The sequence below is a fragment of the Zootoca vivipara genome, chromosome 4, assembly GCF_965207765.1.
Source record: "Zootoca vivipara chromosome 4, rZooViv2.hap1.1, whole genome shotgun sequence".
NCBI classification, from domain to species: Eukaryota; Metazoa; Chordata; class Lepidosauria; order Squamata; family Lacertidae; genus Zootoca; species Zootoca vivipara.
The window spans coordinates 96,522,945-96,549,547 of record NC_142587.1 but is presented as its reverse complement, the minus strand read 5'-3'; the positions used below and the strand labels follow the sequence as shown (position 1 = coordinate 96,549,547).

General features: G+C 46.9%; 2 protein-coding genes across 3 annotated transcripts; one reads left to right on the top strand and one right to left on the bottom strand.

The window, feature by feature from the left end:
• The first annotated feature begins 2,113 nt into the window (after nucleotides 1-2,113).
• Nucleotides 2,114-18,025, top strand: KLHL35 (kelch like family member 35). Its single transcript, XM_060274011.2, has 6 exons — nucleotides 2,114-3,076; nucleotides 5,768-5,952; nucleotides 9,141-9,259; nucleotides 12,232-12,420; nucleotides 12,956-13,144; nucleotides 15,704-18,025. The coding sequence occupies exons 1-6, from the start codon at nucleotides 2,196-2,198 to the stop codon at nucleotides 15,890-15,892; spliced, it is 1,752 nt and encodes a 583-aa protein (XP_060129994.1). The 5' UTR covers nucleotides 2,114-2,195; the 3' UTR covers nucleotides 15,893-18,025.
• Nucleotides 18,026-18,159: 134 nt separating this feature from the next.
• Nucleotides 18,160-25,967, bottom strand: LOC118085092 (uncharacterized). 2 transcript variants are annotated; one of them, XM_088668453.1, is made up of 3 exons: nucleotides 25,831-25,967; nucleotides 24,753-24,859; nucleotides 18,160-19,233 (listed from the first exon to the last, which is right to left on the bottom strand). In XM_088668453.1, the coding sequence occupies exon 3, from the start codon at nucleotides 19,189-19,191 to the stop codon at nucleotides 18,280-18,282; it is 912 nt and encodes a 303-aa protein (XP_088524579.1). In that variant the 5' UTR covers nucleotides 19,192-19,233; nucleotides 24,753-24,859; nucleotides 25,831-25,967; the 3' UTR covers nucleotides 18,160-18,279. The 2 variants fall into 2 exon arrangements, with proteins under 2 accessions (XP_088524579.1, XP_088524580.1); XM_088668454.1 differs by having other exon boundaries at nucleotides 25,590-25,952.
• Nucleotides 25,968-26,603: the final 636 nt, after the last annotated feature.

The following is a 26,603-nucleotide window of genomic DNA, read 5'->3' as shown; positions in this document are numbered from 1 at the left end:
TTGGAGGCTGGAGGGTTTTTATTTGTCTTTGGCAAGCGCAAAAGCAAAGGGAGTGTCCTATTTTATTTTTATTTTTATTTTGCTGGCCTGTTTACATGGGCCAAGGGGTGCCAGAACCAAGCTGTGATGCTCTTTGGTCCTATGCCTTCGGAGGAACATACACCTGAGCCATTATCCTTCCATTCCAGGTGACGGATCTCCATCGGACAGGTGAGAAAGACCTTCCCAAACAAAGGGGATGGTGCCTATGAGCAAAGAGATCAGGTGAGGGGGATGTAGGAATCTGCCTTCTACAGAACGTTGGTGGATCAAGCTGAGTGTTGTCTGCACTGACTGGCAGCAGCTGCCCAGGGTTTCAGGCAAGGGGTTCTGCCAGCCCTACCTGGGGATTGGAGGAGGCGCAAAGCAGACACTCTACCACTGAGATGTGGTCCTTTCCCATATTAGATCAAGCTGCTCCACTAGGATGGGTATATAGCTGAATGTCATCTGCAGGGTCCTGGGTTCGAATCCCCACTTCGCCTTTCCTAGGAAGTTTTAAGGCAACCTGCTGGGTTTGAGCTGCGAAGGTGAAATGGGAGCTACCCAAGGAATGCTTTCTTGAGCTGCTGAGGTCAAGGCTAGGATACTAAAGCCTGTGCTAAAATATATTTATATTTATATTTATTATTAAATTTACACAGTCTATTTTGCTCTGGTTTTTGGCGTTCACTGAATCAACTCTCTGGCAGACTGTCTGTCACCTCTTTTCCTCGGAAACCGTGTTGTGTGCCTTGACATTTTGCAGTTCCCAAATGATTTAACGTTTTCAGAAGCGGGACATGCAACGATGAACATGCAGGCAAAGTTATGTCTGAATGCAAAAGCCTACCCTCTCTCTGATTTGTAGGAAATGGGACAATGGCACCATGAAAAACCAAGGGTTTGAACTTCCTTTGGAGAATCATGCTGCTAGTCCTCAAGGAAATATCCAGCTCTCCTTCTCCTTCTTGGTGTTTGAACTTAGGAGATGGAAGGTGGGTGGGGAACCCTATTCCTGGATTGAGGGAAGAAAGAAGGTTATATTGTCCATGGTATAAATTCTGCTCGGAGCTTGCCAGCTATAAAGCTCATTGGAGAGCATATGAAACAACCATAACAAGGGGTGCATGTGACTGAAGAGATGCGGGTGGTGCTGTGGTCTAAACCACTGAGCCTCTTGGGCTTGCCCATCGGGAGGTTGGCGGTTCAAATCCCTGTGACGGAGTGAGCTCCCAGCAGTTCGAAATCACGCCAGTACAAGTAGATAAATAGGTACCACTGTGGTGAGAAGGTAAACGGCATTTCTGTGCGCTCTGGCACTCGGCACAGTCCTTCGTGCGCCAGAAGCGGTTTTGTCCTGCTGGCCACATGACCCAGAAAGCTGTCTGTGAACAAACGCCGGCTCCCTCGGCCTGAAAGCGAGATGAGCTCCGCATGAGATGGAAAGTACACCAGGTTGAACTTTTGGCGAAGTTTTGGCAGGAGTTTGAATATAAACTGTTTGGCATTGGGCAGAGGAGAATTTAAAAGGTTTGCGGAGGAAAGCTCCCTCGTGCGCCTTTGGGCTTCCCTGTACTGCCAGCCATCATTCTCCCAGCCTTCAAAATACCCTGGAACTACGCTATGTCACAAAGAAGCATGATTCCAGATCATAAGCAAGTTCCTAGTCCTCATGGTTTTGAAAGGAAACTTTTAGGTGGGCAATGTTTTCATATGTTTTAATCATGTTATTATTATTATTATTATTATTTAATATGCATATCCATTATGTCCAAAATTCACCATTAAACTACAAGTGTCACCACTACTTCTCCTTCTCCTCCTATTCCTCTGTCTCTTCTTCTTCTTCTTCTTCTTCTTCTTCTTCTTCTTCTTCTTCTTCTTCTTCTTCTTCTTCTTCTTCTTCTTCTTCTTCTTCCTCCTCCTCCTCCTCCTCCTCCTCCTCCTCCTCCTCCTCTCTCCTTCCTTCCTTCCTTCCTTCCTTCCTTCCTTCCTTCCTTCCTTCCTTCCTTCCTTCCTTCCTTCCTTCCTTCCTCCCTCCCTCCCTCCCTCCCTCCCTCCCTCCCTCCCTCCCTCCCTCCCTCCCTCCCTCCCTCCCTTCAAGGTCCTGTGGAAGATCGCAGCATTAAAACACACTTTTAAAGGAATCCAACTTTTTCATGCCCTGAATCGGGATGAAACAAGAGTCGCAGTCCAGAACAGGTGGCAGCGATCACCCTGCCTCTCTGGGCCAAGGCAGCGAAAACCTCCATGTGAAACTCTGCAGCGGGTCCCGCCATGCCGAGCAGATCCTCCAGACTCTCAACTCCTACCGGCTGGACGGCATCTTCACCGACGTGGTGCTTGCCACGGGCGGGCAGGAGTTCCCTTGCCACCGGGCTGCCTTATCCGCCAGCATCCCTTACTTCCGGGCTCTGTTTGCCGGGGGCGCAAAGGAAGCCCGCCAAGGCACCGTCCATCTCCGCGAGGTCTCTGCTCCCAGCATGAGCCTCGTCCTGGACTACATATATGGTGGGGACCTCCTCATCCAGGAGGACAACGTGGAAGACCTGCTGGAGCTGTCCAGCTTTCTCCAAATCCCAAGGCTCAAGGACGCCTGCGTCGCCTTCTTAGAAGGCCAGCTGCATCCTCGCAACTGCCTGGGCATCATGAAGGTTGCAAACTCTTTCTCCATCCCATCCCTGACCGAGAGGAGCAAGAGGTGTCTGCTGGAGGGCTTTGTGGAGGTCTCTCGTCACAAGGAGTTCCTGGAGCTGGGTGTCAAGGAGCTCGCGAGCTGCCTGTCGAGCGAGCGTCTGGCTGTCCCCAAGGAGGAATGGGTCTTCGAGGCAGTGATGCGGTGGGTGTACCACGACGTGGCTGCCAGGAAAAGGGCCCTGAAGGATTTGCTCCAGCACGTGCGGCTCCCTCTGCTCGACCCTGTTTATTTTCTAGAGAGGGTGGAGACGGACGAGCTCATCCAGGAATCCAAGGAGTGCATCCCTTTGCTGCTCGAAGCCCGCAAGTATTATGTCCAAGGCAGGGAGGCCAGCTCTCAGCGGTCTAGACCTAGAAGGTAAAGAGAGAGAGAGAGATAAAGTTGCTACTAGGGCTGGGCAACCTATTGATATATCGTCCCAAACCGGTTTGAAGTCCATATTGTGATACCGATTCCATAATTTTTGACCTGGCAATATATACGACTTCCCTCCTCCCCTTTGTGGATCCTATTGTTAATCATTTCTTCCTGCATTTTTTATAATAATACAAATCTTTTTGCATCTCCATTATGTCCAAAATTCACCATTAAACTACAAGTGTTACTCCAATCCCACTAACGTCTTTAGCTGTTTACAATGGTTTTTCAGATAGATTATGAATTTCCCCCATTCCTTATTAAATTTTTTGGTCTTCCTGATTTCTGATTCTTCCGGTCATTTTTTGCCATTTTGGCGTAATCCATCCACTTGATCTGCCATTCTTCTCTGCTAAGGACTTTATCTTCTTTCCATCTCTGGGCCAATAACATCCAGGCAGCTGTGGTCACATACATAAATAGTCTTTTCTGCTCCATTGAGATTTCGGCACCTAGATGAATTGAAAAAGATGTTTAGGTATACCTTTCCCCCAAAGCCTGAAGCTTTTCTATTGGGACTAATGGGAGAGGATATTGCAAAAGGAGATCAGAAATTATTTATGTATGCCACAACCACGGCAAGGACTTTATTAGCCCAAAAATGGAAATTACAGGAGTTACCGACTATTGAGGAGTGGCAGATGAAAATGATTGACTATGCAGAGTTAGCAAAGTTGACCTGCGGGATCCGTAACCAGGGAGAGACAAAGTTCCAAAAGGAATGGAGTAAATTCGTGGATTATATGGAGAAGAACTGTAGGAGTTTAAAGACACTTGCAGGACTGAAATAAATCCTACGAATTGGTTTTAATTAGATGGACTAAAAGGAACTGCGAGATAAGAGTGGGAAAGAAAACGGAATGATGGGAGGGAGGGAAGTCAAAGCTCGGCAGAGCAAAATGAACTAAAATAGGTGAATAGAAGATAAAATGCAAAAAGAAAAAAGTTTTTGTTTGTTGTTGTTATTTGTTGTTGTTGTTTGGTGTTGTTTATTTGGAAATTTAATAAAGATTATATTATTATTTTTTTAAAAAAGAGAGATTTCGGCACCTAGAGTTCCTAAAAGGAAGGCTTCAGGTTTTTTTCTAAAAAAAGAAAATGATATTTTAAACATTTTTTTCAACTCATTATATATCATTTCCCAAAATTATTTTACTACCGGTTTCATAATTTTTGACCTAGCAATATATCGCATATCATGATGCACGTTAGGGTTGAGCGATGTTTGGCTTTCGGTTTTGTGATATATAGCCAGCTAAACAGCCTGATATACTGATATATCCTGATGTCAGAAATAGGGATGTAACTATTCAGAGGTGAAGGGGGTAATGTCCTGGAAACTGATACTACTTAGGGGTCTATATAAAAGCGTATATAAAAAGATGGCCAATTATTTCCATTATATTTCAACCCGTCGTGTGTCCAAGTTCTTCCTGTTTCTTTTTTGTGGGAATTCCTACCCACTCCTTAAAATGCCACTGACTTCAACGCCAGCCTTTCCGGCGTGATCTCGCAAAGTGCCGCAGAAGCCTTACTGGGCTACTGTGCCTTTAGTTAGTAGCTTCCTACTTGCAGATTTGGCCCAGAGTGGTTATTTATTTGTTTAATTTATTAAATTCATATACAGGGGTACCTCGGTTTAAGCACACAATTGGTTCCGGGAGTCTGTACTTAACCTGAAGTGTACTTAACCTGAAGCGAACTTTCCCATTGAAAGTAATGGAAAGTGGATTAATCCATTCCAGACGGTCCGTGGAGTACTTAAACTGGAGCGTACTTAACCTGAAGCGAACTTTCCTATTGAAAGTAATGGAAAGTGGATTAATCCGTTCCAGACGGGTCCGCAGAGTACTCAACCTGAAACGTACTTAATCCGAAGTACCGGTATGAGTGTAATTGGTTCTGGAAGTCCGTACTTAACCTGAAGCGAACTTTCCCATCGAAAGTAATGGAAAGTGGATTAATCTGTTCCAGGCGGGTCCACAGAGTACTTAAACTGAAAGTACTCAAACTGAAGCGTACTTAAACAGAGGTATTACTATACAGCTCTTCATCCTAAGTTATCAGAAAATAAGTAAAACAAAAGAGCAAAATATTTAGTTATTAGATTTATATCATCAGCACTAAAGGTCAGGTGTAGTTTGGGTCTTAAGTACGTTTCTGAGCACAGTTCAAAGTGTTGGTGCTGACCTTGAAAGCCCTAACCGGCCTTGGCCCAGTATACCTGAAGGAGTGTCTCCACCTCCATTATTCTGCCCGGACACTGAGGTCCAGCACCGAGGGCCTTCTGGCGGTTCCCTCGTTGCGAGAAGCCAAGTTGCAGGGAACCAGGCAGAGGGCCTTCTCGGTGGTGGCACCCGCCCTGTGGAACGCCCTCCCATCAGATGTCAAAGAGAAAAACAGCTACCAGATTTTTAGAAGACATCTGAAGGCAGCCCTGTTTAGGGAGGCTTTTAATGTTTAATAGATTATTTTATTTCATTTTTCTGTTGGAAGCCGCCCAGAGTGGCTGGGGAAACCCAGCCAGATGGGCAGGGTATAAATAATAAATTATTATTATTATTATTATTATTATTATTATTATTATTATTATTATCCCCTAAGACTAACAAATTTCTTTTCTTATCCCAGATACATGGAGTTAGCAGAGATGATCGTTGTGATTGGAGGCTGCGGCAAGAAAGGATCCTTGAAACTTCCTTTTGTGGATATCCTGCACCCCGAGAGCAAGCAGTGGAAGCCACTATCCAGCGTCCCTGGATATACCAAGTCAGAGTTTGCTGCTTGTACCTTGAAGAACGACGTCTACATCTCAGGTGAGATGGCTGGATAGAAACATAGAATCGTAGAGCTGGAAGGGATCCCGAGGGTCATCTAGTCCAACCCACTGCAGAAACGGTCTCCTTCCTTCCTTGGGAGGAGATGGAGAAGACCATTGTATGATTGATTGATTGATTGATTGATTGATTATATTTCTATTCCGCCCTTTTTTCCAAGGAGCTCAAAATGGCACACATGGTTCTCTCCCTCCTCATTTGATCCCCACAGCGATCCTGTGAGGTAGGTTAGGCTGAGAGGTAGCAATTGGCCCAAGGTCACCCGGGGAGGTCCATGGCTGAGTGGAGACTAGAATTCCAGTCTCCCAGGTCCCAACACGACACTCTAACCACTACACCACACTGTCTTTCTGTATGTGTCATGGGAAAGAGCCAAGGTGCCAATATTCCCTTCTAAGTTGCTTCCAACAACCCCCCCACTTCCCTCAGCAGAGGAAGGGACCACACGTTTGGTCAGTTTAAAAGGATTTACTTACAAATTCTTCAAAGGTCAGATTCGTGAGCTTTCCCACACAGCGGCAAGAAAAGGCAGGGAGTATCACTTCAGTTGTTGTTGTTTAGTCGTTTAGTCGTATCTGACTCTTCGTGACCCCATGGACCAGAGCACGCCAGGCACTCCTGTCTTCCACTGCCTCCCGCAGTTTGGTCAAACTCATGTTGGTAGCTTCGAGAACACTGTCCAACCATCTCGTCCTCTGTCGTCCCCTTCTCCTAGTGCCCTCCATCTTTCCCAACATCAGGGTCTTTTCCAGGGAGTCTTCTCTTCTCATGAGGTGGCCAAAGTATTGGAGCCTCAGCTTCAGGATCTGTCCTTCCAGTGAGCACTCGGGGCTGATTTCCTTCAGAATGGAGAGGTTTGATCTTCTTGCAGTCCATGGGACTCTCAAGAGTCTCCTCCAGCACCAGAATTCAAAAGCATCAATTCTTCAGCAATCAGCCTTCTTTATGGTCCAGCTCTCACTTCCAAACATCACTACTGGAAAAACCGTAGCTTGAACTATACAGTACGGACAATTGTCGGCAAGGTGATGTCTCTGCTTTTTAAGATGCTGTCTAGGCAAAATATGGTCTGAAGCTCAACATCAAAAAAAACCAAGATCATGGCCACTGGTCCCATCACCTCCTGGCAAATAGAAGGGGAAGAAATGGAGGCAGTGAGAGATTTTACTTTCTTGGGCTCCTTGATCACTGCAGATGGTGACAGAAGTCACGAAATTAAAAGACGCCTGCTTCTTGGGAGAAAAGCAATGACAAACCTAGACAGCATCACTTCGGTTACAAAATGCTAAATACTTCTAAATTATTTGTATAGAAACACAAAGATGACTTGCTTGGAGCATCTAGCTTAGACATCTTTACTTGTAGAGTTCACGTGGTGGAAGATGACGGAACAAAGAGTTTGGTAGCCCTTCCTTCCATGGTGAGCGGGTGTGACCTAGCTAAGCCTGGCAGGACAGCTTACTCTATGGTCTTAACCCCTTCATGCGTTAATTAAAACTAAGCGTGCTGGTTATATGAGGCTGGATATAAACCACAAAATATCCCTGTATACCAGTTGGTGGGAATCTCAGGTGGGGGAGAGCTGTTGCGCTCAGGTCCTGTTTTGGGGTTTTCCATTGTGACAACAGGATGTTGGACTAGATGGGCCCTTGGCCTGATCCAACAGGACTGCTCTTATAAGAAAAGTCTGCCAAATATTTCCTAGTAAGATGACACCAAATTGGGAGGGGTGGCTAATACCCCAGAGGACAGGATCACACTTCAAAATGACCTGAACAGATTAGACAACTGGGCCAAAGCAAACAAGATGAATTTTAACAGGGAGAAATGTAAAGGACTACACTTGGGCAAAAAATTTGAAAGGCACAAATACAGGATGGGTGACACCTGGCTTGAGAGCAGTACATGTGAAAAGGATCTAGGAGTCTTGGTAGACCACAAACTTGACATGAGTCAGCAGTGTGATGCAGCAGCTAAAAAAGCCAATGCAATTCTGGGCTGCATCAATAGGAGTATAGCGTCTAGATCAGGCATCCCCAAACTGCGGCCCTCCAGATGTTTTGGCCTACAACTCCCATGATCCTTTGCTAACAGGACCAGTGGTCAGGGATGATGGGAATTGTAGTCCAAAACATCTGGAGGGCCGAAGTTTGGGGATGCCTGGTCTAGATCAAGGGAAGTAACAGAACCACTGTATTCTGCTCTGGTCAGACCTCACCTGGAATAGTGTGTCCAGTTCTGGGCACCACAGTTCAAGAAGGGTATTGACAAGCTAGAACGTGTCCAGAGGAGGGCAATCAAAATGGTCAAAGGCCTGGAAACGATGCCTTATGAGGAACGGCCTAGGGAGCTGGGTATCTTTAGCCTGGAGAAGAGAAGGTTAAGGGGTGACATGATAGCCATGTTCAAATATATAAAAGGATGTCATATAGAGGAGGGAGAAAGGTTGTTTTCTGCTGCTCCAGAGAAGCGGACACGGAGCAATGGATTCAAACTACAAGAAAGAAGATTCCACCTAAACATTAGGAAGAACTTCCTGACAGTAAGAGCTGTTCGGCAGTGGAATTTGCTACCAAGGAGTGTGGTGGAGTCTCCTTCTCTGGAGGTCTTTTAGCAGAGGCTTGACAGGCATATGTCAAGAATGCTTTGATGGTGTTTCCTGCTTGGCAGGGGGTTGGACTGGATGGCCCCTGTGGTCTCTTCCAATCTTCCAACTCTATGATTCTATGATTCTTCACACTGCCTATAAGCTATATTTCACAGTGTCCATCTGTCGCACCAATCTGCAGTAGGACTCCTGAGTCCATTAACTTTCTCCTGTCCAAGCTTCCAACACTGCGTCTTGTCCATATTCCTGCCTGCGCTCCTGTTAAATCTCCAAGGAGGGCTTCCCACCACTGTTTTAAGCAACCTGTCCTTTAACTAAAACTCATTTTATCCTTATCAGGGGTCACTAAGGGGGCTCCCTTCACACCTTGTCACTTCCAGTTCCCTTCAGATCCAGACAGCACAGCAGTTGTCGTCCAAAACGTCTGGAGACAGGGCCGGCCCAACACTTTCCCATTTTGCCTCAGGCGGTGAAACGGGATGCGCCTCCTTCTCCCAGCGTTTAACCCGGCTCCTCCTTTCTGTTGCCTTATGTGGTTGCTCTGTGTCTGTTTTTGAAGGAGGCCACCTGAACAGCAGAGATGTCTGGGTGCTGAGCTCCCAGCTGAATGTCTGGATGAAAGTCGCCTGTTTGCAGAAAGGGCGGTGGAGGCACAAGATGGCCGCCTTCCAGGGAAAGGTACAGACTTCTCTTTGCTTTGTGATTGGTGGGGGGGGGGTGTCGTGCCCGCAGGAGGGAGAGACATTTGTTACTATTCCCCAACCTGACCCATCTCTGCCTCTCCTCTCCTCTCCTGCTTCAGCTTCTGCCTCTGATTCTGGCCTTCTCTCTGCCACTGACTCTCCCCGCTCACGAAGCCCTGCTCCGTCTCCATCTTCCGATGCCTCCTCCTCCCATCTCTTCTCCCTCTGCACCTAAACATTGGCAAGACAAAGGAGATGGTGTTGGACTTCCGGAGGAAGAGAGGGGAGCTAGCCCCGTTATATATCAGGGGGGCTGTGTGGAGAGAGTCTCTTCCTTTAAATACCTGGGGGTCCATCTTAGTGAAGACCTCACTTGGAAGGTCAATACAGCCCAGGTGCTTAGGAAGGCCCAACAGAGACTTCATTTCCTTAGGGTCCTGCGAAAGAACAAGGTTGGACAGCAACTGATGATTTCCTTCTATTGGGCCATGATAGAAAGTGTTCTCTCATACTGCATTACCGTGTGGTATGCTGGTTTGACAGCCATGGACAGAGAGTCCTTACGGAGGGTGGTGAAGACAGCACACGATATCGTGGGCTGTCCCCTGAGTCGGCTAGATGTTATTGCGGGAGACCGTTGCCTCAGAAGAGAGAGGGACATTCTCAGGGATGACTCACACCCTGGCCAGCACCTTTTTAATCTCCTGCCCTCGGGCAGGAGATATAGAAGCATGATAAGCCGCACCAACAGGTTAAAGAACAGTCCCTACCCATGGGCCGTGAGGCTGCTGAACATAGGTGCCAACTCCCCCCAAAAATCCGGGATCAGCACCGGAAGTTGCACCTGCGGCCATTTTGGAAGTGGGCAGAGCAGCACCAGAAGTCGCTTTGATGGTGTTTCCTGCTTGGCAGGGGGTTGGACTGGATGGCCTTTGTGGTCTCTTCCAACTCTATGATTCTATGTTTCTATGATTTCTGTTATCTCCTTAAACACGCTTTGCCAAAATTCTTTTACATATTTACACCATTTTACATTTCACAACAACCCTGCAAAGTAGGTCGGACTGAGTGACTGAGACTGGCCTAAGGTGTTAACTGTGCCATTTCAGCAAACTCTTGAAGTTTATTTTGCCAATCTAAAATTCTTGGAGCTTCTTTTTCTTTCCATCCTTTGGCAATAACAATACGAGCCGCTGCTAATGAATATAGAAGGAGTTCTTTTGCCTGTATGGGAATATCTTTTTGAAAGGTGATACTTAGTAGAAAGATCTCTGGTCTTTTTGGGATATTCCTACCTATAATTTTTTGGATCTCATCATGAATTTTATCCCAAAATTTCCTGATATTCTCACAGGTCCACCACATATGAAACAGGTTCCCATCGTTTCCCCCACACCTCCAGCAGACATTTGCGATGTTCTTATACATTTTAGAAAGTCTGGAAGGTGTGAGGTACCACCTGTGGTTCATCTTTAGCATGTTTTCTCTTATATTATAGCTCGAGGTAAATTTCATATTTATTTTCCACAAATTTTCCCACTCCGAGCATGTAATCGGATAACCACAGTCCTGTGCCCATTTGGTCATAGAAGCGGTGACCGTTTCATCCATTACTTCATAATCCAATAACAATTTATACATTTTGGAAATAAGTTTTGTTTTGCCATTCAACAGTTCTTTTTCAAATCTTGACCTCTCCTTTTGGAACCCTACTTGATTGTCCTTTTTGAATAATTCGTTCAACTGATAATAATCCAACCATGTGTTAAGTTGTTCCCTTATGTCTTCATATTTTTTTATCTTTGTTTGTCCTTCCTCTTCTAATATCATCTTATCGTATGTTATCCAAGTAGCTCCCATGTTAACTCTTTTTGGTGTAATTGCCTCCATTGGAGATAACCATCTTGGAACCTTTGGCTCCAGATAATTCCGGTATTTATCCCATACCTTAAATAAAGTGTTTCTAATAATGTGATTTGTAAATTTTTTGTGGACCTTTGCCTTTCCGTAGTTCAGGTACGCGTGCCATCCAAACCTAGCTTCGTATCCTTCAATATCCAGTGTATCTACGTTCTTTAACAGGCACCACTCCTTTAACCATGTAAGGCAGGAAGCCTCATAGTAAAGCCTGAGGTCTGGGAGGCCAAAGCCACCTCTTTCCGGAAGGTCAATAAGTATTTTATGTTTGACCCTTGGCCTCTTACTTTGCCAGAGAAATTTCGACAATTCTTTCTGCCATTTATCAATCATATTTGTCTTTCCTATAATTGGTATGGTTTGAAATAGGTATAACAGTTTGAGAGGAAAGGTTAAAGAAGAATTTCTAAAAAAATGGGACAGGTACAAGAAATATGTTAGAAAATATACTGAGAACAAAATTTCTATGATAGCGTTTGAGTAAAAAAGGGAAAAAATCTGTTTGGATTTGCAGAAATCAGTTTCCTTAAGAAATGGGAGTGTCAAACGATATGTAAAAACAGAGATAGCATGGATTGAATATACACTCTGCGACAAAAAGAGGAGAGTATGCTGATGGAGATAACAGGAAGTCCAAAGATAAAATTTACTTTTTTTTCTTTTTTTCCCTTTTTTTTCTCCTTTCCCTTTTTTTCTCTGGGAAAGGAGGATTAGAAATACGATACGAAAAATTGTAACAAACAAACATAAATGTATATGTGTATGTATATGTATGTATATGTATATGTATACAAGCATGAAGAACAATGTTCAGGTTTGGTGATGGGAAAAAATAAAAAAATATCATTCAAAAAAAAAAGAGAGAGACTGGCCTAAGGTGACTTTGCGGCCGAGTGGGGGATTTGAACCCTGGTCTGCTCAGGTTCTGGTCTGGCACTCTAACCACTGTACCACACTGTCTCTCTCTTTGCCCGCCCCCATTTACAAACACACCTGCACCTTGGTGGTATCGGAGATCTGAATCGCGTCCTCCCCAATTCTCGTCGACAGATCTACACAGTGGGTGGATGCGACGGCTTTCGCTGCCTGGCCAGCGTGGAATGCTACGACGCCTTTTCCAACAGCTGGGCAGATGTTGCCCCTTTGCCAGAGGCAGTGAGCTTGGCGGCTGTGGTGCCGTGTCTCGACAAGCTGTATGTGATCGGGGGTGCCGTGGAGGACGGGGCCAACACAGATAAGGTACTGTCGGGGTTGCCAACCTTTGGGGGGGACCGGACCGTGGGGACTTTTGCAAACTGAGCCTCTGCAGCAAGAAGAGAAGAGAATAAAAATTTATTGGCCAAGTACCAATATACTTGGAATTTTGCTTCGGCTACATTGCGATGTAAACATTGAAATTGCTATGAAACTGATTCAGCTCGTTTGCCAATTTTTGACTCTCCGGAGCAGAAGAAGATGTTCTTTTATATTCAGTCCCTGCTTGAGAAATGAGTCTGCAGTTTTTCACCATAGGTTCGTTTCGCCACTTTAATCTCCTTTGTCAGCGCATTCCTGGCTTGGTTGTACAAAATACCGCCTCCTTTCCTGCAAGCCTCCTCTTTAACATATCGGAGTTGCTTGAGTTTTCTTGATTAATAAGGTGCAGTTCATCCATTTTATTGGCAAGTGAGCGAAGATTTGAGAGGTGAATAGATGGTAAAGCCGATATTCATAGCTTAATCAAAGCGCCAGCACGCCTCCCTCTTTGAAGCTGTCTGGCTTCTTGCCCCCCCAGGTTCAGTGCTATGACCCGGAGGAAAACAAGTGGATCATTTTGTCGGCGGCTCCTTTCCGCCAGCGATGCATCAGTGCCGTCGCTTTGGATCACTCGATTTACGTTGTTGGAGGACTCCTCAGTAAAATATTCAGCTACAGCCCCCAGAAGGACACTTGGGCTGAAGTTGCGTCCCTCCCAGGACCTCAGGTAAAGAGAAGGTCATTGGGCCCTTAGAGAATTTGCTGTGGGCACCAGTCCCAAGATGGCTGCCACATCTAAAAGGGGGGGGGGAACGGACGGACCAGGACCCCAGAATGGTGAGGACAGGCCCCTCATCAGCCGTCAGTAGGGACAAAGGCTCCTACACCAGCTGTCATCATGCTTGCTCACAGGAAGTAGCCATTTTATTATTTTATTTTCGATTATTTTTTAAAATTATTAGTCACCTTTTTCTTTTTTCTATATGCAACTCAAAGCAACTTGCAGCAATAAATAAACAACACATACATTAAAACCAGCACAAAACAAAACACAGAAAGCTCTAAAGCACATTTGTATTTTTAAAAGGCAGGATTCGAAAAAACCACCCACTAAACAATTGATTGTAAGTTGCTTTGAGTTGCCCTGGGCGCAAGATAAAGCAACCAACAAGTTTAATAAAAATATAAAAGCCAAAGGCCCCTAGTGGAAAAGAAATGTTTTCACCTGGCATCTAAATGTATGTAACGATGGGGCCAGATGAGCCTTTCTAGGGAGAACATTCTGCAAGCGGGGAGCCACCACAGAAAAGGACCTGTTCTCATGCTTGCCACCTCTTTGCTCCTGCTTCTGTCCAGAACACAAGTAGGGTGGGTGTCCAATCCTGGTATCAAATGAGGTCTGACGGGGCCAGCCCAAGACCTTTTGGTGCCTGGTGTCAGAAACGTGCACCCCCCCAAGAGCGCAGGGGAAAAGTTAGACTCAGAAAATGAATTTAGTGAACGAGGTACCGACTGCAGATGAGAGCTGGCTGACAGAGTCGAGAAAGGGCAATTTGACCCCCTTGCTGGAGAAGACTGTATTAGCTCTCAAGGAGAGGAAGAGTCGGAAGGCAGCCAGAGTGTTGCTAGGCAGCCAGCAGATAAGCCGAGATCTGAGTCTGTGTTGAGTGACAGTGGGGAAGGAGGGGACAGGCCAACTTCTCAGTCCCCATTCTAGGCGTCTGGAGAAGATCAGATGGCAAGAGGGGAAAGGCAGGAGTTTGGCGTCCTCATGCTGTGGGAGGGGCGAAAATTCAGACTTACAAACTACAGTCATACCTCAGTTTAAGTACGCTTCGGTTTGAGTACTTTCAGATTAAGTACTCCGCGGACCCGCCTGGAACGGATTAATCCACTTTCCATTACTTTCAATGGGAAAGTTCGCTTCAGGTTAAGTACGCTTCAGGTTAAGTCAGCAGTGTGATGCAGCAGCTAAAAAAGCCAATGCAATTCTGGGCTGCATCAATAGGAGTATAGCATCTAGATCAAGGGAAGTAATAGTACCACTGTATTCTGCTCTGGTCAGACCTCACCTGGAGTACTGTGTCCAGTTCTGGGCACCACAGTTCAAGAAGGATACTGACAAGCTGGAACGTGTCCAGAGGAGGGCAACCAAAATGGTCAAAGGCCTGGAAACGATGCCTTATGAGGAATGGCTTAGGGAGCTGGATATGTTGAGCCTGGAGAAGAGAAGGTTAAGGGGTGATATGATAGCCATGTTCAAATATATGAAAGGATGTCATATGGAGGAGGGAGAAAGATTGTTTTCTGCTGCTGCAGAGAAGCGGACATGGAGCAATGGATTCAAACTTCAAGAAAGAAGATTCCACCTAAACATTAGGAAGAACTTCCTGACAGTAAGAGCTGTTCGGCAGTGGAATTTGCTACCAAGGAGTCTGGTGGAGTCTCCTTCTTTGGAGGTCTTTAAGCAGAGGCTTGACAGGCATATGTCAAGAATGCTTTGATGGTGTTTCCTGCTTGGCAGGGGGTTGGACTGGATGGCCCTTGTGGCCTCTTCCAACTCTATGATTCTATGATTCTAAGTACAGACTTCCGGAACCAATTGTGTACTTAAACCGAGGTATCACTGTATCGTAAATGCAAGCAGGCAAGAAGCCGTGCTCTGGGTGTGTCTTTTTGTAAATAAACGTACATAAAACTGCCAGAGGGTCATTACTTCTTATCGGGCCTTGCTTGCCTGCCAGAGATCATTACATCTGAGCAGACCTCACTAGGTGAGGGAAGATCTATATTTGGAACAAGGAAGGGAAGAAAGATCTATACAGTGGTGCCTCGGTTTACGAACTTTAATCCGTTCCAGAAGTCCGTTCTTAAACCAAAGCCGTTCTTAAACCGAGGCGCGCTTTCCCTATTGAGGCCCCCATCGCCAGTGCCCTTCCACCGTTCAGCTTCCGTTCATAGACTGAGGTAAAGGTCACTAATCGGAACACTACTTCCAGTTCTGCGGAGTTCGTATACCGAATCGCTCGTAAGGAGGGCTGCTCTTAAACCGAGGTACCACTGTATCGAGATCTGCTGCCCCTGTGGGTTTTGCTGCCCGAGGCAGCCACCTCACCTAGCCTCATGCATGGGCCGGCCCTGAGATGTGGACAAATTTAAAGGGGTGGGTGGTCGAGGGAAGGAGAAGCTGAGCCAGTACAGATAACAGCTGAGCTGAGAGAGCGATTTTTTGTGGATTTCTGAGGGGATACAGACCTCTCCTCCTGACTTTCCCCTCTTCCTTCAGGAGAACTGCGGCGTCACCGTTTGCTCTGGCAAAATCTACATCCTGGGGGGCACAGACAAAAACGAGCAAGGCACGGACAAGGTGTTCGCTTTTGATGCAGAGACTGGGGTGGTTGAACCCGAGACTCCGCTCCAGCGCTGCACCAGTTGCCATGGTTGCGTGACCATCCTCCGGAGCAGGACCAGGTGATCCCCGCGGGGACCCTCCCACACACTTTCATCCTCTACACAACCACGGCCCGTGTATAATTGCTCCTTTCAAAAGGCTCCCGCGACTGGTTCTTCGGGAGATGGCCCTCCCAATAAGGGATGGACAATTTTGGTTTCTCATTCTTCCAACCTTAAGTTCAGCCCTCTCCATTTCCACATCCGTTTGGGTGTTTCATTTCCCCCACCCCAGAAAATTCACACACGCCTTCTTATGCGTTTCACTTAACGAGCACCGTTTTGTACGCCGTTTTGCCTCTTGCGCACATTCCTCCAGGCAGTTTCTTCTGACATAGTGCAGGGGTTTTTTTTTTTTTGTACATTGTTTTCTTTTGTGTGTTTGCTCTTCCCATTGCAAAAGTTGGTGCTAAATTTCAAGAGACAGCTGCGTTTCATTTTGCATACTGCTTGGAGAAGTGCCAGTTAACATAGTTTTGCATCAAAATGTGAGCCGAAGGAATCTCTCTCCTCATCACCACCTCCAAAAGTTGTTGACTCCAACTCCCATCGTCCATTAGCCAGCCCAATGGGGGCTGATGGGTTTTGTAGTCTAAAACATCTGGAGGGAACCAGATTGGGGAAGGATGCCCTTATAACAGAAAACCTTGTGACTATCATTTTTTTTGGGGGGGGGGAGTGCTTCTCCATCATAATTGTTTTAACCTAACAACAGCCCTTCAAGGTAGGCCCATATGAATGATCACCATGTTGCAGATAGAGACAAAGGTTGAGGTAGTTAAGCCTACAGCTACCTAGAGAGATGATGAGGGAGGAGATATTTAAATTGTTCACATTAAATCCTCGGCCCCAATCTTGCCCCATTTCTTCTCTGTTTTTCTCCCAATGAACCATTTGTTTCTGTTGCTGCTGCACCCCTCTGCTTCCCCGAGGCCAATTCATACTCTCAATCTCCCTCTTTTGCACATTTATCGCCCGCGCATTGCTAAAGAACTCCTAATCCCACGAAGGCAGATCCCTTTCTCTAACCCTCCTGAGCTGCCGCTGGGTTGTGTGGGTGGGTGGGTTTTCAGAAATATAATGGGGGTGTCCAGCTGGTGTGAGACGACAGAGCTCTCAAAATGAGCAATGTTGAAAGACCCCAGCTTGAGAAGGCAGGCGATCAGCGATTAACGGAGATAAAAGGTTGCCATCGCCATCTGGGAACTCCCGCTACGGAGACAATGAAGGCAGGTCATTGTGGGGCTCGGCAGTATTAAGCGTTTTAAACTGATTTTAATATCGTATTTTTATTTGGTGATAAGATGCCCTGGGAACCTCTAGTGAAGGGTAGGTATGAAAGGCAATGACCATTTGTTGTTTGTTATTAAGCAGGTCTGCAGTGTAGGAAATGCAGGAAGATGTCTCTTCGAACACCGCTGACCACAGGACATGCCTTGGGGAAAGAGGCAAATCTCAGTGGTCTACCTTTCATACAGACCATCCCAGATTTCAGACCCAACTGTCCTCTCCAGGTAGGACTGGGAAAGGTTCCCGGCCTGAAATCCTTGAGAGTTGCCGCCCATCAGAATATTGAGCTAGATCTACCCGTTTAAGGCAGCTTCCCATGTTCCTAAAATGTAATTTAGAGAGATGCTACTTCTTCACCTAAGAGATATGGTTCCTCTTAATGTAAAGGTAAAGGGACCCCTGACCATTAGGTCCAGTCGCGGACGACTCTGGGGTTGCGGTGCTCATCTCGCTTTACTGGCCGAGGGAGCCAGCGTACAGCTTTCGGGTCATGTGGCCAGCATGACAAAGCCGCTTCTGGCGAACCAGAGCAGCGCATGGAAAAGCCACTTACCTTCCCACAGGAGCGGTCCCTATTTATCTACTTGCACTTTGATGTGCTTTTGAACTGCTAGGTTGGCAGGAGCTGGGCCCGAGCAACAGGAGCTCACCCCGTCGTGCGGATTCGAACCACCGACCTTCTGATCGGCAAGCCCTAGGCTCAGTGGTTTAACCCACAGCACCACCCGTGTCCCTTCCTCTTAAGATACTATGACCCAATTTTGCATGCTAGCCCCTGAGATCAAAGAGCAGGTTTTTTCCTATGTTTGGCTACAGCTGGATGCCATTTTGAATCAAGGTGGCAGACCAAACCATTAAAAACTCTGCATTTTTTGTTTCTTCAAGCGATGCTAAGGCACGAGACTGCTAGTTAGAGATAAACTGAGCTGGCCTTTGTGTTTTATCTGCCCCTGAATTTACTAATGTCTTTTACGCCAGCATAAAAAACCAAGCACAATGAAATAAAGAAGGAGAAACAACCGGACCCATCTATTGGGATTCTTACAAAGTTTTTAAATCCATAGATTTCTAATGTCAAAATCAAGTTGTAGGAACATGGAGGAGTTCCACGCGGGCTACATTTCAGAAAGGCAACAGGCCATCGTTCCTCCATGTCAAGTAGTGAGCGAAGCCTTGCACGATTCTGTTGACGTTGTGCTCCCCAAGAAACGCCAGGAGAGTCTCCGCCATGAATTCGTGGTTGAAAAAATAGGTGTAGCATAAGGCCAAGGTCAGCAGGAGAACGCAGCCGAGCACCAAAATGCTCAGGACTTTCCCCACCTGCCAGAACCAGTACATGGCTTTCCTGCCCTTTGACTGCTGCAAGGCGACGTCCACCAGTTTGGCCTCCACGATTTCGTGCATTAGCGAGCCTATCTGCACCCTGTTTTCCTGGTCTAACCTCAAGATGGTGGCCTGCTGCACACAGGTCTCCAGCTGGGCCTGCAGATCTTTGATATCGTTCCTCTGGCTCTGGCGGAGTTGAAGAAGCGCCCCGACTTTTTCCCTCAGCTGGGAGGAATTGTTCTTCTCCGCTTGATAGTGATGCTCTGTCTCCTGCAGCCTATCTTCCAGGCTCTTCAGGTATTTTTTGACTTCCACCGACAGGTTCTGCATCTCTCGAAGGTCCTTCTCCTGAGCGGCTTTGTAGTCTTCGAAAAGGGCCACTTGGGAGGTGACCTCGTGGAGTTCCTTGCTGAGCTCTGCGTTAGCCTTTGCCAAGGCCTTGTTTTGGGCATCCAGTTCTTGAATCCTCGCGTTGGTGTGGTCCATCGTCTCTCTGATGTCCTCCACCTTCTTCTGCATCTCCTCCATGGCGGCCTTGAATCTGTCTGCCGTCTCTTGCAAGCTCCTGTTGTGGCCCTTGATACTGCTGTTGTCCTTGAGCAGCGCCTGGTTCTCGGAATCAAGGTAGGCCACCGTCTCTGTCAGGTCATTGATTTGGTAGCGGAGCTTTTCGTTCGTTGTGGACAGTTCCTCCATTGTCAGCGACATGGTGAAGACGTTTCGTGCAGAGCTGGTTCAGAGCTGGCGAGCCTATGAGAAGATTAAAAAGGTAAAGGCAAAGGACCCCTGACAGTTAAGTCCAGTCACGGATGACTCCGGGGTTGCGGCGCTCATCTATCTCGCTTTACTGGCTGAGGGAGCCAGTGTTTGTCCGCAGACAGTTTTTCTGCGTCATGTGGCCAGCAGGACTAAGCCGCTTCTGGCGAAACCAGAGCAGCGCACGGAAACACCGTTTACCTTCCCGCCAGAGTGGTACCTATTTATCTACTTTATCTACTGATTTATCTACTGATCAGCAAGCCCTAGGCTCAATGGTTTAGACCACAGCACGTTGATAAAAATGGCTTGTGATACAATTCTGTGCACAGTTATAATAAGGTTGGGGTTTTGTGTGTGTGTGTGTGTGTGTGTGTGTGTTTGGCAGTGTTTCAATGATGAGCTCATGCACCTTCTTTGCAGCCCAGCCATATCCCTGGGACAGAATTCCCAATTAGAATGGCATGACAGCTAAGAATGACAGCTAAGTCCAATCGTGAATGACTCTGGGGTTGCGGGACTCATCTCGCTTTACTGGCCGAGGGAGCCGGCATTTGCCCACAGACAGTTTTTCTGGGTCATGTTGCCAGCATGACTAAGCCGCTTCTGATGAAACCAGAGCAGCACATGGAAACACCGTTTACCTTCCCGCCAGAGTGGTACCTATTTATCTACTTGCACTTTGACGTGCTTTCGACCTGCTAGGTTGGCAGGAGCTGGGACCGAACAACGGGAGCTTACCCCATCGCAGGGATTTAATTATTGTATACCACCCTATCCAATGGACCCAGGTGGCACTGTGGGTTAAACCACAGAGTCTAGGGCTTGCTGATCAGAAGGTTGGCGGTTCGAATCCCTGCAGCAGGGTGAGCTCCTGTTGTTCGGTCCCTGCTCCTGCCCTCCTAGCAGTTCGAAAGCACACGAAAGTGCAAGTAGATAAATAAGGGACCGCTCCGGCGGGAAGGTAAACGGGGTTTCCGTGCGCTGCTCTGGTTCGCCAGAAGCAGCTTTGTCATGCTGGCCACATGACCCGAAAGCTGTCTGCGGACAAACGCTGGCTCCCTCGGCCTATGGAGCGAGATGAGCGCCGCAACCCCAGAGTCGGACACGACTGGACCTGATGGTCAGGGGCCCCTTGACCTTACCACCCTATCCATACCTGCAGGTCTCAGGGAAGTTCACAACATACGGTAAAAACACAAAACACATAAGAAAAACAAAAAACAAAACAACCCACTAATTTCCCTCCCCAACACATTTTAAAATGCATTGGATGTTGCACATTTGTTTCCATTTTAAATTTTGCTGCCCACCTATTTTGTTGTTTGCTTGAAAGAAAGGCATTCTGTAAATCTTTGCTTACTCAAATCCTACTTAGAATCACTGGTCCCATGCTAAGGCTCCTTCCTTTTCAATTTTGAAGTGTCTCCTGAAGTCATTTGAATGTGGTCAGGCTCATGCAACTAATTTTTGTTTCATTTTAATCGTTTTGCACTGTTTTTAACGGAGTTTTATGTCTCATTTCTTATACTGCTGCACATCGTCATGTTGCGTTGCATGAGTTTGGTATAAAATATAAAATCTTCTTTTATAAATAAAGAAGATATTATTGGAGAGAGAGAGAGAGAGAGAGAGAGAGAGAGAGAGAGAGAGAGAGAGAGAGAGAGAGAGTGTTTCGGTAAGAGGCAGAGAGGAAGCAATTAATGATGAACCGCTTGACAGCAAAAGGGCCCCTCAAACAGATTAAAGGGACAGAACGATTCTAATTTTGAGCCTCTTATATGAAGACAGCTAAGACCCAGAGGGGAAAATGAGAGAGATTTATTCCAGCCAAGGGAGTGCCTAATAGTTGATCATCATGATAAATATTTATGCCCAGCTGGGAGCCTTGAGCCTTGAACTCTTCACCCATATGCTCTGAAGCTTGGAGCAAGCAATCTACAGCAAAACAGATCAGGACCCTGGTCAGCTCCCAGTGGCTTCTCCTAGCTGAGCCTGGGAAGATGTTGTCTCAGCCAGAGGTCTGCAGTCTTAAAGGGCCCATAGCCAATTCTATGGGAAATAATAAAGGTTTTGACCTTTAAAGCCCACTGCGGCCTAGGACCCTCGTACCTACAGGACCGCCTCTCCTGGTATGCTCCGCGGAGCACCTTAAGGTCCATAAATAACAACACTTTGGAGGTCCCAAGCCTCAAGGAGCTTAGATTGGTCTCAACTAGGGCCAGGGCCTTTTCAGCACTGGCCCCGACGGGGGTGGAATGCTCTGTCACAAGAGACCAGGGCCCTGCAGGATTTGACATCTTTCTGCAGGGCCTGCAGAAAGATGCTGTTCTGCCCGGCCTTCAGGCTTGGACTCACTCTGACCCCTCATATGGGATTTGGTATATAAATTTTCCCTTGGCATTTTGCTGTCCCATGTAGGACTAGCATGGATAGCTGGCTCGGGTGAATATCTGATGGTTCCTCCCTTTATGGTCCTGATTTATGGGCTACTACTAAATTGAGGCTGCATTTTAAGCCGTATTTTAAGCCATATTTTAATTAACTTTTTCTTCTTTTTTCTATTATGATTTATTGTAATTTATATTCTGTGTTAGCCGCCCTGAGCCCAGCCCTGGCCGGGTATAAATAAAAATTAATAATAATAAGTTATTATTATTATTATTATTATTATTAATTAAATTTGTATATTGCCCAATAAAGGTAAAAGGTAAAGGTAAAGGACTCCTGGATGGTTAAGTCCAGTCAAAGGCAACTATGGGGTTGCGGCGCTCATCTCGCTTTGAGGCCGAGGGAGCTGGCGTTTGTCCACAGACAGCTTTCCGGGTCATGTGGCCAGCAGGAATAAACCACAGACTTACTAGACTGCTTCTAGCACAACGGGACACCGTGACGGAAACCAGAGCACACGGAAATGCCATTTACCTTCCCGTTGCATCGGTACCTATTTATGACAAATTACAAACCTAGACAACATCTTAAAAAGCAGAGACATCACCTTGCCAACAAAGGTTCGTATAGTTAAAGCTATGGTTTTCCCAGTAGTAATGTATGGAAGTGAGAGCTGGACCAGAAAGAAAGCTGATCGCCGAAGAATTGATGCTTTTGAATTCTGGTGCTGGAGGAGACTCTTGAGAGTCCCATGGACTGCAAGAAGATCAAACCTATCCATTCTGAAGGAAATCAGCCCTGAGTGCTCACTGGAAGGACAGATCCTGAAGCTGAGGCTCCAATACTTTGGCCACCTCATGAGAAGAGAAGACTCGCTGGAAAAGACCCTGATGTTGGGAAAGATGGAGGGCACAAGGAGAAGGGGACGACAGAGGACGAGATGGTTGGACAGTGTTCTCGAAGCTACGAACATGAGTTTGACCAAACTGTGGGAGGCAGTGCAAGACAGGAGTGCCTGGCATGCTCTGGTCCATGGGGTCACAAAAAGTTGGACACGACTAAACAACAACATTTGGAATCCATTCTTACAAATACTGCAATAGGTTAAGATTTGGTGAAGGACAATAACAATAACAGCCTTGTAAAATATACAGTTTTGGGTTTTTCCCTCCCTCCGCCTTTGTTTTCCCTTCTGCACAGGTTCTGTTTCTCTTTTTCTCTCTCTCTTTTTTGTTTGTGTCTCACCATGTTTGGTGCACATATAAAGTAAAGGTAAAGGGACCCCTGACCATTAGGTCCAGTCGTGACCGACTCTGGGGTTGCATGCTCATCTCACATTATTGGCCGAGGGAGCCGGCATACAGCTTCCAGCTCATGTGGCCAGCATGACTAAGCCGCTTCTGGCGAAGCAGAGCAGCACACGGAAACGCCGTTTACCTTCCCGCTGGAGCGGTCCCTATTTACCTACTTGCATTTTGAGGTGCTTTCGAACTGCTAGGTTGGCAGGAGCTGGGACCGAGCAACGGGAGCTCACCCCATCACAGGGATTCGAAGCGCTGACCCTTCTGATCAGCAAGCCCTAGGCTCAGTGGTTTAACCCACAGCGCCACCTGGGTCCCTAATTGGTGCACATATAGTTATGTGCTTTTAAAATTTTAATAAAGATGTTACAAAAATAAAATAAAGAATAAGCCCACTTGCTGGTTTTCCACGGGCATTTGGTTGGCCACTCTGAGAACAGGATGCTGGACTAGATGGGCCCTTGGCCTGACCCAGCAAACTAGCCTTATGTTATGTTCTTGTCCTCAGAGTCTGAGGATTTGGGGAGAACCACGACTTCAAGCCAGGATGGTACAGTGGAAGGGTGCAGTGGGATTCCCCCAAGTAGGGTAACTGGCAAGGGTCTCCTCGGGCTGACACTAGGGCCCTGAGGCAGGGCGCATGACGCACAAGGGGTTATTTGGGGAGTAATGGCCACAGGTGGTTTGAATTCAAGTAAAGGTAAAGGGACCCCTGACCATTAGGTCCAGTCGCGGATAACTCTAGAGTTGCAGCGTTCATCTCGCTTTACTAGCCGAGGGAGCCGGCGTACAGCTTCCGGGTCATGTGGCCAGAATGACTAACCAACTTCTGGCGAACCAGAGCAGTGCACGGAAACGCCGTTTACCTTCCTGCCGGAGTGGTACCTATTTATCTACTTGCACTTTGACATGCTTTCAAACTGCTAGGTGGGCAGGAGCTGGGACCGAACAACAGGAGTTCACCCCGTTGCAGGGATTTGAACCGCCAACCTTCTGATCAGCAAGCCCTAGGCTCTGTGGTTTAGACCACAGCGCCACCCGCGTCCCTTGACTCCAAGTAGACCCATTGAAATTAACAAACGTGACTACAACACCATGCATTTAAAGCACTATTCTAGCACTTTCACAGCCACGGAGCAGCCTGGGAACTGTAGTTTGCGAAGGGTGCCGACCTCCTAGAGCTGCAATGCGCGGCCCTTTTAACAAACTACAGTTCCCAGGATTCCCCATGTTTGTTAAAGAGGCAGAATAATCCTTTCACTGTATTTAGTGGATGACACCTTGGTCAGGCCCATTCATTTCAGTAGGTCTACTCTGAAACTTAATTTAATGCCACTCCTTAAGCCAAAATTGTGCCCCCCCCTCCGCATCACAATTAGGTTTACGGAAAGGTTATGTTTGTATAAATGGGACCTTTCCCCCTAAGCTTGATTCCTGCTCACAGGGGATATTTTGTAGGAATGTGCCCACTTTAATAACATAACACCTTTCCAATGCCTGTTCCTGAGCGTAGCTGTTATTTTAATGAATGGGGAGTTGCTTATGCAAGTAAACCTACTAGGTCAGGCATGTCAAACTTGCAGCCCTCCAGATGTTTTGGACTACAATTCCCATCTTCCCCAACCACTGGTCCTGCTAGCTAGGGATCATGGGAGTTGTAGGCCAAAACATCTGGAGGGCCGCATGTTTGACATGCCTGTACTAGGTTGTAAAATCCGTTCTCCTATATATGTAAATAATGACTTTGCCGGCACATGTTTAAGGCAAAAGCGCCCCCTACTGGTGCATGTATAATACTGCAAAAGGTTTTCTAAGACTCACTGTGTCTCTTGGTGACCCACGAAACTTGCGCCAGCCGGGAGAGAGAAACTGTTTTCCTCGGGGAAAATGGGGAGGAGTGTTGGAGGATGACGCCTTCTTTAGGGAGCCTGGCGAATGGAAACAAAGGGGGGTCTTCAAAAGCCTGCCTGAGCGCTTTGCCCATGCTCCAATGTTCTATTGATTCCACACACACTTTTTTTTTAAATAAAAGATTTTCTTGGTTTGCAAAAGTATATTTTCTACAGATCAGTTACATTTGATGTACCACAGCCCTTAATGTTGCTTGGAAATGTCCCGCTCTCCAAACGCTTGTCAACTGAAAATTCATTTAACCAAACTCAAGGAATTAGTTCCTAAACCTCACATTTCCCTGAGAATGCATTGAGTTTGCGAAGTATTGCTCCCTTAGGGCAGGAACTACAGTTCCCATATTATTATTATTATTATTATTATTATTATTATTATTATTATTATTATTTTGGGGGGAGTCATGCCTTGGATGTGTGTTCAATCTATGGCATGAATCCGGTTTCGCCAATCAAAATAGGCACATCTCAGGTGCTGAGGTCAAATTCCAAAGCTGAAAATTGAGACGGCAAGTCCTGCGGTCACCGCACCCACAGCGGCTGAATGCCCATGTCTCATGTATGACCTAGTTGAGGAGATTCCTGCACTGCAGGGGTTGGACTAGATGACCCTCGGGGTCCCTGCAAACTCTACGATTCTTTGATTTTTTTAGTATTTAGCCAGGCTTGGGCGTTTTGCGAAATTTCGTCCCCGCACGAATTCCCCACCCCTGACCTCGAACCCTCAGCCTCAGTTCCGGGGATGCTATACCTGTGCGACTCAGCCGCAGGTGCGAGGGCTAGCAACAGAAGTTGGCACTGCCATGGCGCCCGGGTCGGACTCTTCCCTGGCTGGTCATGATGAGGATCTTTCTGGCCTAGCACCCTAATTATGCCCCCTCACTGGGTTGACCATTGCTACTTCCCTCATTCCCCTGCTTTCCGCTTTCAGATACTACTAAGCATTATTATTTTTTTGTCTCCAAGCCCAAAACCACGGGTAGAAAACACACCCCTCTTTCCTATATCACCGGCTGCCAACTCCTCGTTTGTTTCCATCCAGCTGTTTTTAATTCGGCTCCCATGTCAGGAAGGCAGAAATCACTCCGGGTGCCATTGTGTTGTCGTTCGTCATGGCAACGCCTCGGCCAATAGCGTCAGCGGGGAGGCAGGGTGATGTCACAAACCTTGGCTTTGATTGGGCTCTTGAAATCCACTTTCTTTGAATGACACTTTGATAGCTTGCCACCGCATTTTGGGTGTGTGTTCATGGAGGAGTGGGGAGGTGGTCATGGGAGAAGCAGGCATCTTTGCCCTCTAGGCCCATAGCCTAGTGGGTAGAACATCTGCCTAGCAGGCAGAAGGTCTCAGATTTGATCCCTGGGTTCTCCAGGTAGGGTTATAGCATTGGTTGGGGTTTTTTCCTGGACGGAGCAAGAAGAAAAGGGTGGACAGGAAGGAGGACGAGAAACCGCAGTCAAGGAAACAGGTCACTTCTGGTGGTTCCCAGCACAGCTCCTGGGGTTCTGCTGACCATCATCAAGGACTGAGCCTTTGATGTGGCAGCCCTGTGGAACTCCCTGCCTCTTGAGGTTTGGGAAGAACCATCTCTCCATTCATTCATTCATTCATTCATCCCTTGAAAACTCTCTTGAATGGTGAGGCGCCCGCAGCGTGAATTTTCTTCTTTCAATCCTGTTGCAATAATAAAAATAACAATTAATAATTTATTATTTATACCCTGCCCATCTGGCTGGGTTTCTCCAGCCACTCAGGGGGGGGGGGG